Here is a 14,683-nt window from a genome sequence, read left to right on the forward strand (position 1 = left end):
AATGGATCATTTTGTTCACAAACCAAGAAAGGGTTACAAGAGTAGAAAGAAGTTCAAAGAAATAATTTCTTTCTAAATCATATCCATGAAATTTTCAATTGTTCCTAGTCTTCTAAATCATCGAACCTTCTTAACAGTCATAAGTAATGTCAAATCTTGCACGAGTCAACCCAAAAAACTCCACAAATTTCGACAACAATACACAGTTGAGGAAATGGTGGATGAAGGATAGACTTCACACTTGCACAAGACACCACAGTAACCATGGACCCTTAGTTGTTGATATCGGTTGTTTCCGATCCGATCGCCTTCCTCCTTAATGTATCAAGTAACTTACGATAGATAAGGACTTTCAAATTGGGTGGTAGATCATATTGTGAACGTAACCTACTAAAAACTACCTCATGTTGTGTTGTACCATCAGGATGCTACATTGAAATGGTACTAAGTTGTCATGTCTCACACAACGAGCCTAAAAAAAACCCTTTATGATTGGCTTCTACGACTTAAGCACTTTCTCTACAATTCCACCACAAGCTATAGTTTTTCATTATTCAAATAACTATGCTCTAAGAGAGTACTTTGACACTTGTCTACATTTACAAGAGTCTGGTTTGGTACTGCAAACCCTAAACCATGCAATAAACCCTAGCTGTATTTATCTAACCAGCTTCGAACAGTACAATCAACTTTCAAACAGAAGAGCTCTTGAAAACTTTGACAAAAAAGAATATAAACAATCTAACCAAACTCAGTCAATTAACCTAAAGCATTTCAATCATAAACCCATAAATGTCAGTTCAAATCTCGTCTCAAAAAGTAATATAAAACTAAAATAAACCATTTGAATCCAGATTTTCATAACAAAAACGAAAAGATATAGTAGTAATGAACCATAAGAGTAGAGGAAAACCTCTTTGATTTCTTCTTCTTCTTCAACGGTAAGATTTCTGGAAACGGGAACGAGCTCCACGACCACCAAACTTCTTTGGCTCACAGCGTCTTGGATCAGCAACAAGAAGAGTCCTATCGTACTTGGCAAGAATATCTTTGATTTCCTTCTTCGATTGTTCATCAACGTATTTCTGATAGTAAGCAACAAGAGCTTTAGCGATACTTTGACGGATTGCGTAAATCTGTGAGGTATGACCACCACCTTTAACCCTAATTCTCATATCAACACCTGCAAATCGGTGACGACCGAGAAGGAGAATTGGTTCGTAAGCTTTGAACCGGAGGATCTCTGGTTCAATGAGCTCGATTGGACATCCATTGATCTTAATCAAACCTCTACCACGCTTGCAGTGAGTTACAGCTACTGCTGTTTTTTTGCGTCCGAAACATTGAACCGATTCGACGGCCGCCATGATTTCGTTTCTTCTTCTCTCTCTCTCTCTCTCTCTCTCTCTCTCTCTCTCTTTGAAAACCCTAATTCTGGAGTGAGAAACGAACTAATGTGGTAAAAATGGAGCTTTAAACAGTTCTTCACTTCTAGGGTTTTAGGTCGAAGCAAAGAAGTTGGGCTTTAGATAATAAGGCCCAAATAGCCCAAAATATCACTTTGATTTCATAGCTTCTATTTAGGGTCAGTTTGGTTCGTGTAAGAATACTTGGATAGTTGGACGTAAGAACTACTTTTCTTGCGGGAAAACATCAATTTCTTCCCACGGAATTCAAATGCAAGTGTTTGGTAGGATTATGGAAGAATATATTTCTCATCTTCTTCATTTCAAATACTACTTCAATTCAAGGTTTGAAATTTTCTAACATGCTTCTATTGAGCATTTAAAATACTTAAGGTGTTGTTTGTTTTTTTATTTGTGTCTGGATCTGAATTGGCTGAACTGAATTCGGCTGAATTATACAACAAATTAAATGTTTGTGTTTTTGTATCTGAATTATTACGTCTGACTTAAATTTTTAACAATTATACCCCTAATGGGCATTTTGGACAAAATGACTCTTTCTCATTATTCTCTAACAAAAAAACCCTAAAACCTACATTAGAGTTTCTTTTCTCTCTCCGACCCTCCAACGAAAAGTAGAAACCATCTGCCTCCCTTTCTATCTCTAACCTCTCTCAGAATGTCTCTCCCCTCTCTCTCTTTCTCTCTCAACTACTCTCTCTCTCTCTCTGAACGCCTCTCTCTAAATGAACAATGATCAGAACTCATCTTCTACAAAATCTCTCACTCTCGTTCTGAATATCTCTCTCTGAATCTTTTTCTAAAATCTCTCTAGACGGAAGCATCAAAGCTGAACCCTCACAAGATCCGGTGAGGGTTTCAAACAAGGTAAGTAGATGACCCTCGACAGATCCGGCGAGGGTTTATAGTCGCGGTGTCCGTGGTTATATTCGCAGAGAATGGTGGTTGTCTGATTTTTAGTGTGGTAGTGGTTTGATATGAGATTGTGATGGTGGTGAAGTTTTGTGATTGTGGTGTTGTAGTCTTTGGTGGTAGGGTGGTTTGGGCTGTGGTGGTGATGGTGATTTGTTTTGTGGCCTGAAGTGGTGGTGGTGTTGTGAGACGATGGTTTGGTCTATGGTGGTGGTTGTGGTGGTGGACGGTGGTGGTGCTCTTGCGTTGTGCTGATGGGTGAAATATTCTAATTAGAGATTTTTCTAAATTTAGGTGGTATAAGCGTCATTTGACACTTTTCAGCATTTGAACCCTTATTCCAGACTTGTTTGAAGTCTGAAATTTGGGGGTTGTTTTTCAGCCAAATTACCTTGACCAAATTCAGATTGGTTTTCAGATTTTCTTAAATTATAAAACAAACATCTGAAAAACTCAAAAAACAAACAACACCTAAGTCTAGGGTTTTGAGAACGTCTGAGACGGTGAAGTAAAACTTATGATGGAAAATGATTTATCGAGTGGGAGTTGAAAAAACCTTTTTTTTTTGACAAATCGACTACGATCTACGTTAGTCGTTACAAAACATTGATACATCATTAAGATGTGATGAGCACGAACCGCCTAATTTAATTAATGAAAGAGGCTTAAAATCCGACAACATGAAAGAGGCCTAAAACCCGACAAATTTATTACATTATTTACTATATTTATTACCTAAATTACGCGGGATAAATCTTGATGACAACTGCTTCCACTGAGATTCGATCTCACGACCTCATGGACTTAAGAGGGGTGTCCAACCATTGCACCAAAGGGTGGCGGACAAAAAACCTCTTATGTTGGTGTTGGTTTTTCCTATCGAAAATCAATTTTCTAATTAGCTCACTACTAACCAAACAGGTCTTTATTTTTTATTTTAATAGTAGTAAATAAATTTGGGTTTTTTTGTGTTATTATATATACACTCCGTATAGGAAAAAGAAGAACAATAATCGAAGAAATAAAAAAACAAAATCTTGCATCGTCTCCGCCCAACCCTTTTATAGAGCGAGAAAATCTGGAACCCTAGCTGATTCCTTTTGCCTTCATCAACTACTGTCAAGTTCGACTGAGTACAATCGGCAGAGAGATACTTTCAACTTCAAACCAGGTTAAGATCTAACTCGTCTCTTTGTGTAACTTCTCTTTCTATATCTTGTATTGATTTGCATGTTCATCACTGATTTGTTCTTTCACGAGGTTTGATGCTTTCAAACCCTAATAATACTTCTGGTTTTGTTAAAATTTAATGCAGAAAAGGATTACAGATTGTTTTGTTTACAGTTTCTATTGTATATATAACTCTCTGATATAGATTACTCTCTAAGACCACTGTAGAATCTTCAAATTCGTTCCCGGTGGATTTTTTCCTCGTGTTTTCAAGTTTAATGGAAAATCTCTGGAGTTTTTGGGGTTTCCATTGTGAATTGGAACTCTATCTATTAGTTTCTGATTCTCTGGAACTTTTTATGTGTAGGATTGAGTGGTGAAAGGTTAAGCTTTTTCTGATTTGGTTTATTCAATGGGTCGAAAGAAGCCTAACTCTCGTGACGAAGACAACCCGCCTGCTCCAAAGGCTGGGACTTCCAAATCTAAGAAAAAATCACATGTCATTGAAGATGATGAATATTCCATTGGGACAGAGTTATCTGAGGATTCCATAAAACAAGCTGTCGAAGAAGAAGAAATTGCACCCATTGCTGGAATGAAGAAGGGCAAGAAGGGTAATAAGGTAGATAAACCTAAAGATGAAGACGAAGAAGACGATGAGGATGATGCTCCCGCCATTGTTTTCTCTGGTAAAAAGAAGCCGAAAACCAAGAAGGGTGGTACCAGTCTAGTTAGCTCTTCCGCTTTTGATCTCCTCAACGAGGATACTGGGGAAGAGCCCTCGGAAGGTGGTGACAATGCAGAAGTGAATGATACAGTAGAAGAGGATGATAGTGAAGATCCTCCTGTAATTGCTTTCACTGGTAAAAAAAAATCTTCAAAATCTTCCAAGAAGGGTAATAACTTGTTTGCAGCATCTAGTTTTGATGCTCTGGATGAAGATATTGACACCAATGACGGGAGTAAATCGGATGAGGAAGATGCACCTCTTATAACTTTTACCGGTAAGAAGAAGTCCTCAAAATCAGGGAAGAAGAGTAGCAACTTATTTGCAGCCGCACTACTTGATGAAGATGATGATGCCATTGATGAAGTCAAGGAGGAAGATGAAGAACCCACAATTTCTTTTTCTGGTAAGAAGAAGTCGTTGAAGAAGAAGAATGGTCTGTTGACTGAGTCCAGCTCAATTACTAGCACTGCAGATGAAAACGCTGATGAACAACCGTCTGTTGTCAACAGCACTAATGAAGCTGGGAAGAACGTTAGTGTTGATACCAAAGCTAATAAACTGGGAAGTGAGGGTGTGGCGGAGACCTCAAAGAACAAAAAGAAAAAAAAGAAGAGTGGAAGAACTGCTCAAGAGGAAGATGACCTAGACAAACTCCTTGCAGAACTCGGTGAAGCTCCCTCTGTAGCACAACCTAGTGCTCTTCCCGAAGAAGACAAGAATCCTGTTCAGCCTGAATCAATAAGCACAGGTGATGCAGTGGCAGAGAAGAAGGAAGCTGAAGCAGAAACTGGGGAATCTGCTGCTGCAAAGAAAAAGAAAAAGAAGAAGGAAAAGGAGAAAGAGAAGAAGGCAGCAGCAGCTACTTCAGTAGTAACGAAAGTAGAAGTGGCGGAAGATAAACCAGTGGAAACTAAAAGTAAAGTTCCTGATAAGAAAATCCCCAAGCATGTCAGAGAAATGCAGGAGGCAATGGCGAGGCGGAGAGAAGCTGAAGAGAGGCAGAAGCAGGAAGAAGAGGAAAAAATTAGAAGGGAAGAAGAGGAGCGTCAAAGGCAAGAGGAGCAAGAAAGGCAAGCGGAGGAAGCTAGGCGGAGGAAAAAGGAGAAAGAAAAGGAGAAGCTTCAAAAGAAAAAGCAGGAAGGGAAGTTTCTAACACCTAAGCAAAAGGAAGAAGCTCGTAGACGGGAGATAATGAGAAATCAGATTCTTGCGAGTGGTGCTGCGCTTCCCTCTGCTGACAGTGGGACTTCGATAACTAAGCGACCGAAGTACCAAACCAAGAAATCTAAACAAGCTATTTCTCAAACAAATGGTGCACCTACTGAGACAGACGAAAACCAGTTGGATATCATTGCTGAAGGGGATTCAGTGGAAGCTGAGCAGGTTAAAGTAGAGTCAGCTGTAAGCGAGTCTCCCAAGGAAATGATTGTTAGTAATGAAGTTGAGGAGAAAACAGTTGAAGAGGAAGAAGAAGAAGATGATGCAGAATGGGATGCAAAGAGCTGGGATGATGATGCTGTTGTCAACTTGCCTGTTAAAAGTGCTTTTGCCGACGAAGAAGCTGAGGTTGAACCTGAACCCTTGGTTGTGGCGAAGAAAGACATCAAGAATGTCACACAAACAGTTTCTAAGAATGCAGAGTCACTTCCCCCGAAGCCTGCTACTGCTTCCAGAAAAACTAGTTCTAAATCTACGGAAACCCAAAGTAATGAACATTCCAATACAAATGGTTCACCAGTTGATGATCCGCAAAATAATAAGAAAAAGGATTCTACACCTAAAGGGCCTTCCGTGGCACCATTGTCAAAGAGTGGAGACTTGCGTTCTCCAATATGCTGCATTATGGGACATGTCGATACTGGTAAGACGAAGCTTCTAGACTGCATCCGAGGCACTAATGTTCAGGAAGGTGAGGCTGGAGGAATTACACAGCAGATTGGGGCAACCTACTTCCCTGCGGAGAACATAAGAGAGAGAACCAAAGAGCTAAAGGCAGATGCCACTTTGATGGTCCCTGGTCTTCTGGTTATTGATACACCTGGGCACGAGTCATTCACAAATTTACGTTCACGTGGCTCAGGTTTATGTGATATTGCTATTTTAGTCGTGGACATAATGCATGGACTGGAACCACAGACTATTGAATCGTTGAATCTCTTGAAAATGCGGAATACGGAGTTCATAATTGCATTGAATAAGGTGAGTTGCTCATTTTCTTTGATAGGTCGATTTTAGGTTCTATCAAGTTCTTTTAAGTTATTAGTTTAGAGTGAATAGTCTTAACAATTGTTTTCTTGTCTATGTCATTTGTTAATTTAAAAGGTAGACAGATTATATGGGTGGAAGACCTGCCCAAATGCGCCTTTTATAAAAACTATTAAACAACAGTCAAATGATGTGCTAAATGAGTTCAAGATGAGGGTGACTCAGGTAATTATACAACTGAACCTTTTGCTTCCTCTGACATGAGTTATAATGATAATAATTGGCACTTCCGTTATCAGATTGTTACCCAGTTCAAGGAGCAAGGTCTGAATACTGAGCTGTACTACAAGAACAAAGAAATGGGGGAAACTTTCAGTATTGTTCCAACAAGTGCAATCAGGTGCTTTATCAACCTCAGCTTATCTTGGATATACAACTATAGATAGCATTAACACAATCTGTGAATACTTTTCTGAGCTGTTTTTGTGTCTGCATGTGCAAATTAACAGTGGAGAAGGCATCCCGGATTTGCTCTTATTGTTGGTCCAGTGGACTCAGAAAACTATGAAGAAAAAGCTCATGTTTACCAATGACATCCAGGTTTACATTATTGTCATTTATATGCATCAAAGAAGTATTAATCATAGTATGATGTCCATCAAAACTAGTGGTTTAACATATTTGACATAATTTATTCTTTTTATTTTGGTACTGTGTTACAGTGCACAGTGTTGGAAGTTAAGGTCATTGAAGGCCTAGGAACTACCATTGATGTTGTATTAGTTAATGGTGTGCTTCATGAGGGAGATCAAATAGTGGTTTGTGGAATGCAGGTATACCTTCTTATATGTAACAGTACTGAAGAATTAGGAGGTTTTTGACACTTTTTTCTTCTGTAAGCTTCTTACATTCACCTGTGCTTGCTGTAGGGGCCTATTGTTACTACAATCCGTGCGTTACTCACTCCACATCCAATGAAGGAACTTCGAATAAAGGTGACTTGTTATATCTTTTATTATCTAAGTGTACCATGGTGTGTTTTATCCATGTGAGAAATACAAAAATTGTACCGAACTTGCGGTGAAGAGTGTTGAGCTCAGTTATGCATCCAGTATAAGCCACACCTTACTTCTGTTGACTATGTTTCCGCAATATGTAATTTGCGCTGGTACTAGACTTCGCAAGCTTGAAAACTAAAGAGATGACATGCTAGTGAAACCCTGAAAATTTGGAGAGGAGATGTTTGAAATTACATATATAATTACTTTATTTTAGGTATTAGATTACAGACTACATTTTCGTCGCATCTTTAGATTTTCTAATTATAAATCAAGTCTTGCTGTTGGTAGGTAGTACTTAGATCTCCCCACTCTTATTTATAGATATATTAAGAAACTATAAATGTTTCATTGGTTTCAGAGGGCTTCATTTTCCCGTGATGTAATTTTTCTCTGTTATGTTATGTTTGACTTTTGGAAGAATTGAGTTGCGATTTGTGGTTTTGTGGTCTTAAGAAAGAAAATGTAGATAGAATAGCCATAGAAAATAAGTTTAGGTCTGAAAGAATGTTACATGTCTTACTTCTTTTCCTTCTCGTTCTTCCTCCATCATCCATTATATTCCATCTACATGCTCAGCTTATTTCATTGCTAATCTTCATCCCCGATATGTAATTGAAAGTAGAATATGTCATTGTCCTCTTTCTCGCCAATTACCATTAACTCAATTGACATGGTTATTGTTCCTACAGGCACTTTATATGCGAAAATGCAATGATTCACACCAATATTTCATTTTCTGCTTGAGTTAACTTCCAAATAATTATAACTGATGAGTGTTCAGATATTCTTGTGCAAGAAGAAGCTTTAATTTGTTCAGAAATCTCAACGCTGCATGACGAGTTTCATATTTTGCTTTCTCCAGGGTTCTTATTTGCATCATAAAGAAATCAAGGCAGCACAGGGTATCAAGATCACTGCCCAGGTATATAATAGTTTTGCACATTATTTTAGAATTGATATCCCGATGATTACATATGCACATGTGCTTTTACATCTTTTATGGGTATGTTCTAAAGATGTAATTGTTTTTCAGGGCCTTGAACATGCTATTGCCGGAACTGGGCTTTATGTAGTGGGTCCTGACGATGATGTGGAAGACATTAAGGAAACAACAATGCAAGATATGAAAAGTGTAATGAGCAGAACTGACAAGAGTGGGGAAGGTGTTTGTGTGCAAGCATCGACACTCGGGTCATTGGAGGCCTTATTGGAGTTCTTGAAATCCCCAGATGTGAACATACCCGTCAGTGGCATAAGCATAGGGCCAGTACACAAAAAAGATGTCATGAGGGCCAGTGTCATGCTTGAGAGGAAGAAGGAATACGCCACCATCTTGGCATTTGATGTGAAAGTGACACCTGAGGCCCGTGACCTTGCTGAGGAGTCTGGTGTAAAAATATTTATTGCTGATATTATATATCACTTGTTTGATCAGTTCAAGGCTTATATTGATAATCTCAAGGAAGAAAAGAAGAAGGAAGCAGCAGAAGAAGCCGTCTTTCCATGTGTTCTTAAGATCATGCCTAATTGTGTTTTCAACAAGAAAGACCCAATTGTTTTGGGTGTTGACGTGGTTGAAGGAATCGCTAAGGTATAATTTTACTTACTTTTCTCGGTTACCTCGACCTAGTCATTGCTTTGACCAATTATCGTTCTTCTTAGTACTAGCTAATTGAAACAGCAGTACTGAAGTCACTGAACTTTATGAGTCTTCAGAATTCAAGTTATATAACAATCTCTCATATGTTGATTCCGCGACATTTTATTTTATGTTGATTTGGTCTGATCTCAGGTTGGGACTCCAATTTGTATTCCTTCAAAGGAATTTATTGATATTGGCCGGATTGCATCAATCGAAATTAATCACAAACAAGTTGACACAGCCAAGAAAGGGCAGAAGGTGGCCATAAAGGTAACTTTTGAACCATACACAATAAAAAGTCTCAAGAGTTTATTATTTTCTGTTTTGAGTTGCAAACTTTTTTCTTTCCTGTGCAGATTGTGGGCACCAATGGCGAGGAGCAACAGAAGATGTTTGGCAGGCATTTTGAGATGGATGATGAGCTTGTGAGCCACATTAGCAGGAAGTCAATTGATATATTGAAAACTAACTATCGGGTAATTAATGCAAAACCATACTTCAGTCTTCTTTCTTGTTTTCTGCAAAGATTGATCTACTATTTAGTCTCTGTAGATGGATGGATCGACAATTTAGTGTCTTCCTTCCTGTTTTCCATGAGATGTTCCTGTTTTCCATGAGATGGATCGACGATTTAGTCTCTTCTTGTTTACTACAAAATTGTGTAGATAAATTAGGTGTTTCTGGGTTTTTGTTTTACACCGGCTGATTTCAGAATGTTCGTTTTTGTTTGACTGGTGTGAATGGATGAGTCAAGCTGATTTTGGTTCTGTCTGAGTCCGACATAAAATAATTCTGAATTAGATATCATTATCTGAGATATCCTGAAATTGCTATCATACTCCTGACTGGAAGAGGCAGACTTAGACAAGTCAGACTCGAACAGGAAAAACAAACACAACCTCTGGTCTCTTAGAATCCTTCTTGTTTTGGACCAATGTGGTTCGACAATTTCGTGTCTAACCGTATTTCCTTTACCACCTACTGTCCACAGGATGATTTGTCTATAGAAGAATGGAGGTTGGTTGTGAAACTGAAGACTATCTTCAAGATCCAGTAATTCCGAATCTGTGATTTCTGCTCCTGTACCCTAATGCAAGCAGGGAGTTTGTCGGACCTCCCAATCAATTTTCAAGTCTAGCGAGAAAGAAGATGGTTCTTTTGCTCCCAAGAAGGGGTCTTAATGTAAGTGGAAATGAGTCGTAATCGTAGTTAGAGTATTATCAGGTGGGAAAAGAGAAAAAGAGAAAAAAGGACAATTTACTTGCTGATAACAATAATATGCAAAGAGAACAAAATTTGTGTCGTTTCATTGTCTTTTCTGCGATTCCTTACTACTTTAAATCACTCTGTTTTCTTTTTGAGATTTTGGGAGTTCTTATAATATTCATGACTCAGTATATCTGAATTGAATTTGTTTTCTTTATAGACTTCACACATTTTGACACAGTTCTTATTTTCTGATGAAAAGGTAATTCCAACTGGGCGATATTAGCTCCCAGGGGGTTTAGTTTACGGATTTGAGGCTGATCAATACTCTTTGATCACACAGGTCTATGGTTCCCCAGGGTTTAAGTCACCCACTTGTATTCTTGCTTCCAAAAAGTCTATTAGGGTTAGTCTTCCTCATCAACACAATCTCCATTGAAACTTCTGACAATAGGGTAATTTTACCGTATCGACATTTGAAGAACAAGGGGTAGAAAGACGAGCAATGAGCGGTCTGACTGAGGAAGTGATGGAATGGCTCCCCTGCGTAATCTGCTAAGGGAAGTTGGAGTGGTTCCATGTCTTGAAGAAATGGAGGGGCAGATCTGGTTTCTCTTACAAAGTATGGAACAATATAGGCTCACCTCGATTTTGAAAGAAACACTCCATACACATTTCAAACAATATTAACTTGATTTTTAGACAAATTTGGATACAAATTTCCTTGATTTTTAGACAAATTTGGATACAAATTTCAAACAATATTAACTTGTTTTTAGACAAATTTGGAAAACCCACTCGGACGTCCCGGCTTAGGTGTCGTTTGGCAACACTAAAATAAGTTATTTTTTTGCTTATTTAAGTAGAAAAGTCAAAAAGTTAGTTTGGTACGCGAAAATTATCGACTTCATTTAAGTTAAAATTTGACTTTTTCTAGAAGTTAAATTTTTTAGCTTTTGACTTCAAAGTAAAGTAACTTTTCCTTGAGACATGCATGAATTTTACTTGACGAAATTTTTTTGTCTATCTCAGCTCCACTACCACAAGTAAACTTCTACCATACCATTCTACCCTCACCGCCACCCTACCTCAACTAGCACCACCACACCTTAACCACCACCTTCGTACCACCACTATACACCACCACACCTCGACAACAACCACCTCGTAGCTCCACCACCACCACCACTATCATTATACCTTCACCACCACCACGGTACCTTCACCACCACCACCACCGTACTTTCACCGCCACCGTCACCGCCACCGTACCTTCACCACCACCACGGTACCTCCATCAGTACCACCTACATATCTTATCCACCACCTTTACCACCATCACCATACCACCACCACCATAGCTCTGTCACTATCATTCACATACCTTATCCACCACCACCAACGTATTTCCACCGTTACCACCACCGTACTTCCACCACCACCATACTTCCACCACCATCGCCACTATCATACCTCCACCACCACCACAACTCCGTCACTATCACTCACATACCTTATCCACCGCCACCACCGTATCCCAACCACCACCGTATCCCAACCACCACCGTATTTCCATCATCACCACCACCGTACTTCCACCATCACCACCACCATCGTACTTCCACCACCATCGCCACCATCATACCTCCACCACCACCGATGCCACCATTATACCTCTCTACCACCACCACCATCGAACCTCTTTACCACCACCACCATCAAACCTCTCTACCACCACCACCATCAAACCTCAACCACCACCACAACCCATAACCATACCTTCTAGCACCATCACTACTACCAATATCACCACTACTTCGTATACAAGACTAATCGTGAAAATCTTGAATAAATCCAAATTAAAATCAAGTATCTCTATGAGAAAGAAAAATAAAATTATCAAAAGTAAATTTAGTTACCAAACTAACTTTTTGACTTTTTTACTTATAAGTAACATTTTTGCCAAATATACTTTTAAATTTTTTTTACTTTTTTAAAGCAAAAGAAATCTACTACAAGCAAAAGTACTTCTACTTCTGGTTGCCAAACGACACCTTAGTTTGTTTTTCTTTCTTTCTCTAGACTCGATTTCTCGCAAGGGTTTAGTTGGGAAATTTAGGTTCTCTTCCACTTTTTCTTGCCTTGAGACAATATGGCACTTTATGGTGTTGGGCCCACTCTCGTAGACCTCACACGTTTAAGATCTAGAGGGGAGTTTTAGTCAGACATGACCTCACTTACTTTAAAGTCAAAGCAAGACTTAAGACACCTAGGAAACTCATACTGACTTCCCAATTCTCTGCTTTTGTACAATATTTTTGCTAATGTGGGTGATACACACCCTTAAAGTGTGGGTTTTTTAAATTCATTGCAGGAGAGTCCTTTGAACAAACAAGATCAATAACTATTTACTAAGTCAATGAATTCATGAGAAAGTATTTTAACAAAAATGGGAGGGCCCTATAAAACTTCCCTCATCCCAATTATTGTTTTCAAACTAAGGTTGACTCAACCTCTCTCTTGTAGTTAAACTAGGGTATAGCCCGCGCCCGTAGGGTACGCAAATTTCTATATTTATGTTATACAAAATTATCAAATATTTTGGTTTTTATACAAATATTGAGGTAATAAAAATATATTTAAAATAAGGGTTATTTCCTAAATGGCCCCTAACTTTGTGACCAGCTTCCGGCTTAGCCCCCTACTTTAGCAAATATTCCCATATGACCCCCTTTTTCTGTTATCTTTAACTGTCCGTTACTCTCACTCCTCCACCTCATTTCCTCTCTCTGCCAAGTCACTCAAAATGCCACATCATCGTCTTCTCCGGCAGGGGTCGCCGACGGGCAAAATTTCCGGCCGGCACCTTCAAACATAAAAAAAAAAACTTCCCTCTCTCTCTCTAACTTTCTCTCTCTAGATCTGGTTCACTAGGTCTGATTCGAACAGACATTCAATGAAGGTCTGAACAGACTGAACATACCTTCAAATGAAGGTCTGTTTCTCTAGATCTGGTTCACCATGAACCAGATCTAGGTCTGATTCACCATGAACCAGATCTAGGTCTGATTCGAACAGACCTTCAATGGAGGTCTGTTCGATTGATTCGAATCAGATCTAGAGAGAGAAAGGCGATTTTTTTTTTAGAGAAAGAGAGAGGGAAATTTTTTTATTTTTATTTTTTTAATGTTTAAAGTTGGCCGGCCGGCGACGACCCCTGCCGGAGAAGACGATGATGTGGCATTTTGAGTGACTTGGCAGAGAGAAGAAATGAGGTGGAGGAGTGAGAGTAACGGACAGTTAAAGATAACGAAAAAACGGGGTCATATGGGAATATTTGCTAAGTAGGGGGCTAGGCAGGAAGCTGGTCACAAAGTTGGGGGCCATTTGGGAAATAACCCTTAAAATAATAACCGAGATTATATTGAATTGTTTGAAGGAGGGAAAGAGAGAAAAATAGTTAGAGAGTTTTTAAGGAGTGGGTAGTTATTTTGACTTTTACACTTTTATATTTTAAAACTCTCGTTCAAAAGAAGGATCGTGATTTACAAAAAAAAATTGGACGACTGAGATTTATAAACCAAAGTTATGACATGACACCAAAATCTAGCTAATTTGTTATATAGACTAGGGTATAGCCCGTGCCCGTAGGGAACGGAAATATTTATATTTGAGTTACACAAAATTATGAAAAAATTTGGTCTTATACATATATTGAAGCAATAAAAATATATTAAAAATAATAACTGAGATTATATTGAGTTGTTTGAAGGGAGAAAAGAGGACAGAAAGAAAAATAGTTGGAGAGTTTAGAGAGAGTGAGTAGTTATTTTGACTGTTAAATATCAATCTTTTCAAAGGCTATTTAAAAAGAAGGGTCATGATTTACAAAAGAAAATTGGACGACCGAGATTTATAAACAAAAGTTATGACATGACACTAAAACCTATGTCATTTGTTATATAGATAGAGGTTAAAAAATGTGACGCTTTTGGAAACAATCTCATAATCTGGAGTACAGTATTATAAAGGAAAATGGTGGATTTTAGTAATTGGTTAAAAAATGTGACGCTTTTGGAAACAATCTCATAATGTGGAGTACAATATTATAAAGGAAAATGGTGGATTTTAGTACATTTTTTGGAGCTCCAAAACTTCATTTTCTTTCTCATCTCTTCATTTTATGACCATCACCATCATGTTTCTCCTTTCCTCTCTTTCTCTTTCGTTGTTCTAGCGAAGGGGACTTTCCCCACATCGACTGATTTTAGGGGAAAAGTCTTTCCAAACCAATTAGACACTGGTTTTGGGGTCTCCCAAAAATCAGTCG

The 14,683-nt window shown here is 38.6% G+C and overlaps 2 protein-coding genes across 2 annotated transcripts; one reads left to right on the top strand and one right to left on the bottom strand.

Annotated features, from left to right (window-relative positions):
* Nucleotides 1-759: 759 nt before the first annotated feature.
* Nucleotides 760-1,443, bottom strand: LOC147533233 (small ribosomal subunit protein uS9). Its single transcript, XM_086646506.1, has one exon. It carries the CDS (start codon nucleotides 1,365-1,367, stop codon nucleotides 936-938), a length of 432 nt encoding a protein of 143 aa, XP_086502632.1. The 5' UTR covers nucleotides 1,368-1,443; the 3' UTR covers nucleotides 760-935.
* Nucleotides 854-10,570, top strand: LOC147533234 (uncharacterized). Its single transcript, XM_086646499.1, has 12 exons — nucleotides 854-3,510; nucleotides 3,877-6,438; nucleotides 6,562-6,669; nucleotides 6,744-6,844; nucleotides 6,954-7,044; nucleotides 7,167-7,277; nucleotides 7,374-7,439; nucleotides 8,368-8,427; nucleotides 8,539-9,096; nucleotides 9,298-9,417; nucleotides 9,504-9,623; nucleotides 10,139-10,570. The coding sequence occupies exons 2-12, from the start codon at nucleotides 3,922-3,924 to the stop codon at nucleotides 10,202-10,204; spliced, it is 3,918 nt and encodes a 1,305-aa protein (XP_086502625.1). The 5' UTR covers nucleotides 854-3,510; nucleotides 3,877-3,921; the 3' UTR covers nucleotides 10,205-10,570.
* The last annotated feature ends 4,113 nt before the right edge of the window (nucleotides 10,571-14,683 follow it).

The sequence above is a fragment of the Eschscholzia californica genome, unplaced genomic scaffold (assembly GCF_041429995.1).
Source record: "Eschscholzia californica isolate CP2 unplaced genomic scaffold, dmEscCali1.0.p SCAF_6, whole genome shotgun sequence".
Taxonomy (NCBI): Eukaryota; Viridiplantae; Streptophyta; class Magnoliopsida; order Ranunculales; family Papaveraceae; genus Eschscholzia; species Eschscholzia californica.

Coding starts and splice junctions, on each gene's coding strand:
- LOC147533233 (XM_086646506.1), bottom strand. CDS start 1,367: ATGGCGGCCGTCGAATCGGTTCAATGTTTCGGACGCAAAAAAACAGCA.
- LOC147533234 (XM_086646499.1), top strand. CDS start 3,922: ATGGGTCGAAAGAAGCCTAACTCTCGTGACGAAGACAACCCGCCTGCT. Junction 7,278..7,373: donor TAGTGGTTTGTGGAATGCAG/GTATACCTTCTT, acceptor TGCTTGCTGTAG/GGGCCTATTGTTACTACAAT. Junction 9,418..9,503: donor GGCAGAAGGTGGCCATAAAG/GTAACTTTTGAA, acceptor TTTCCTGTGCAG/ATTGTGGGCACCAATGGCGA.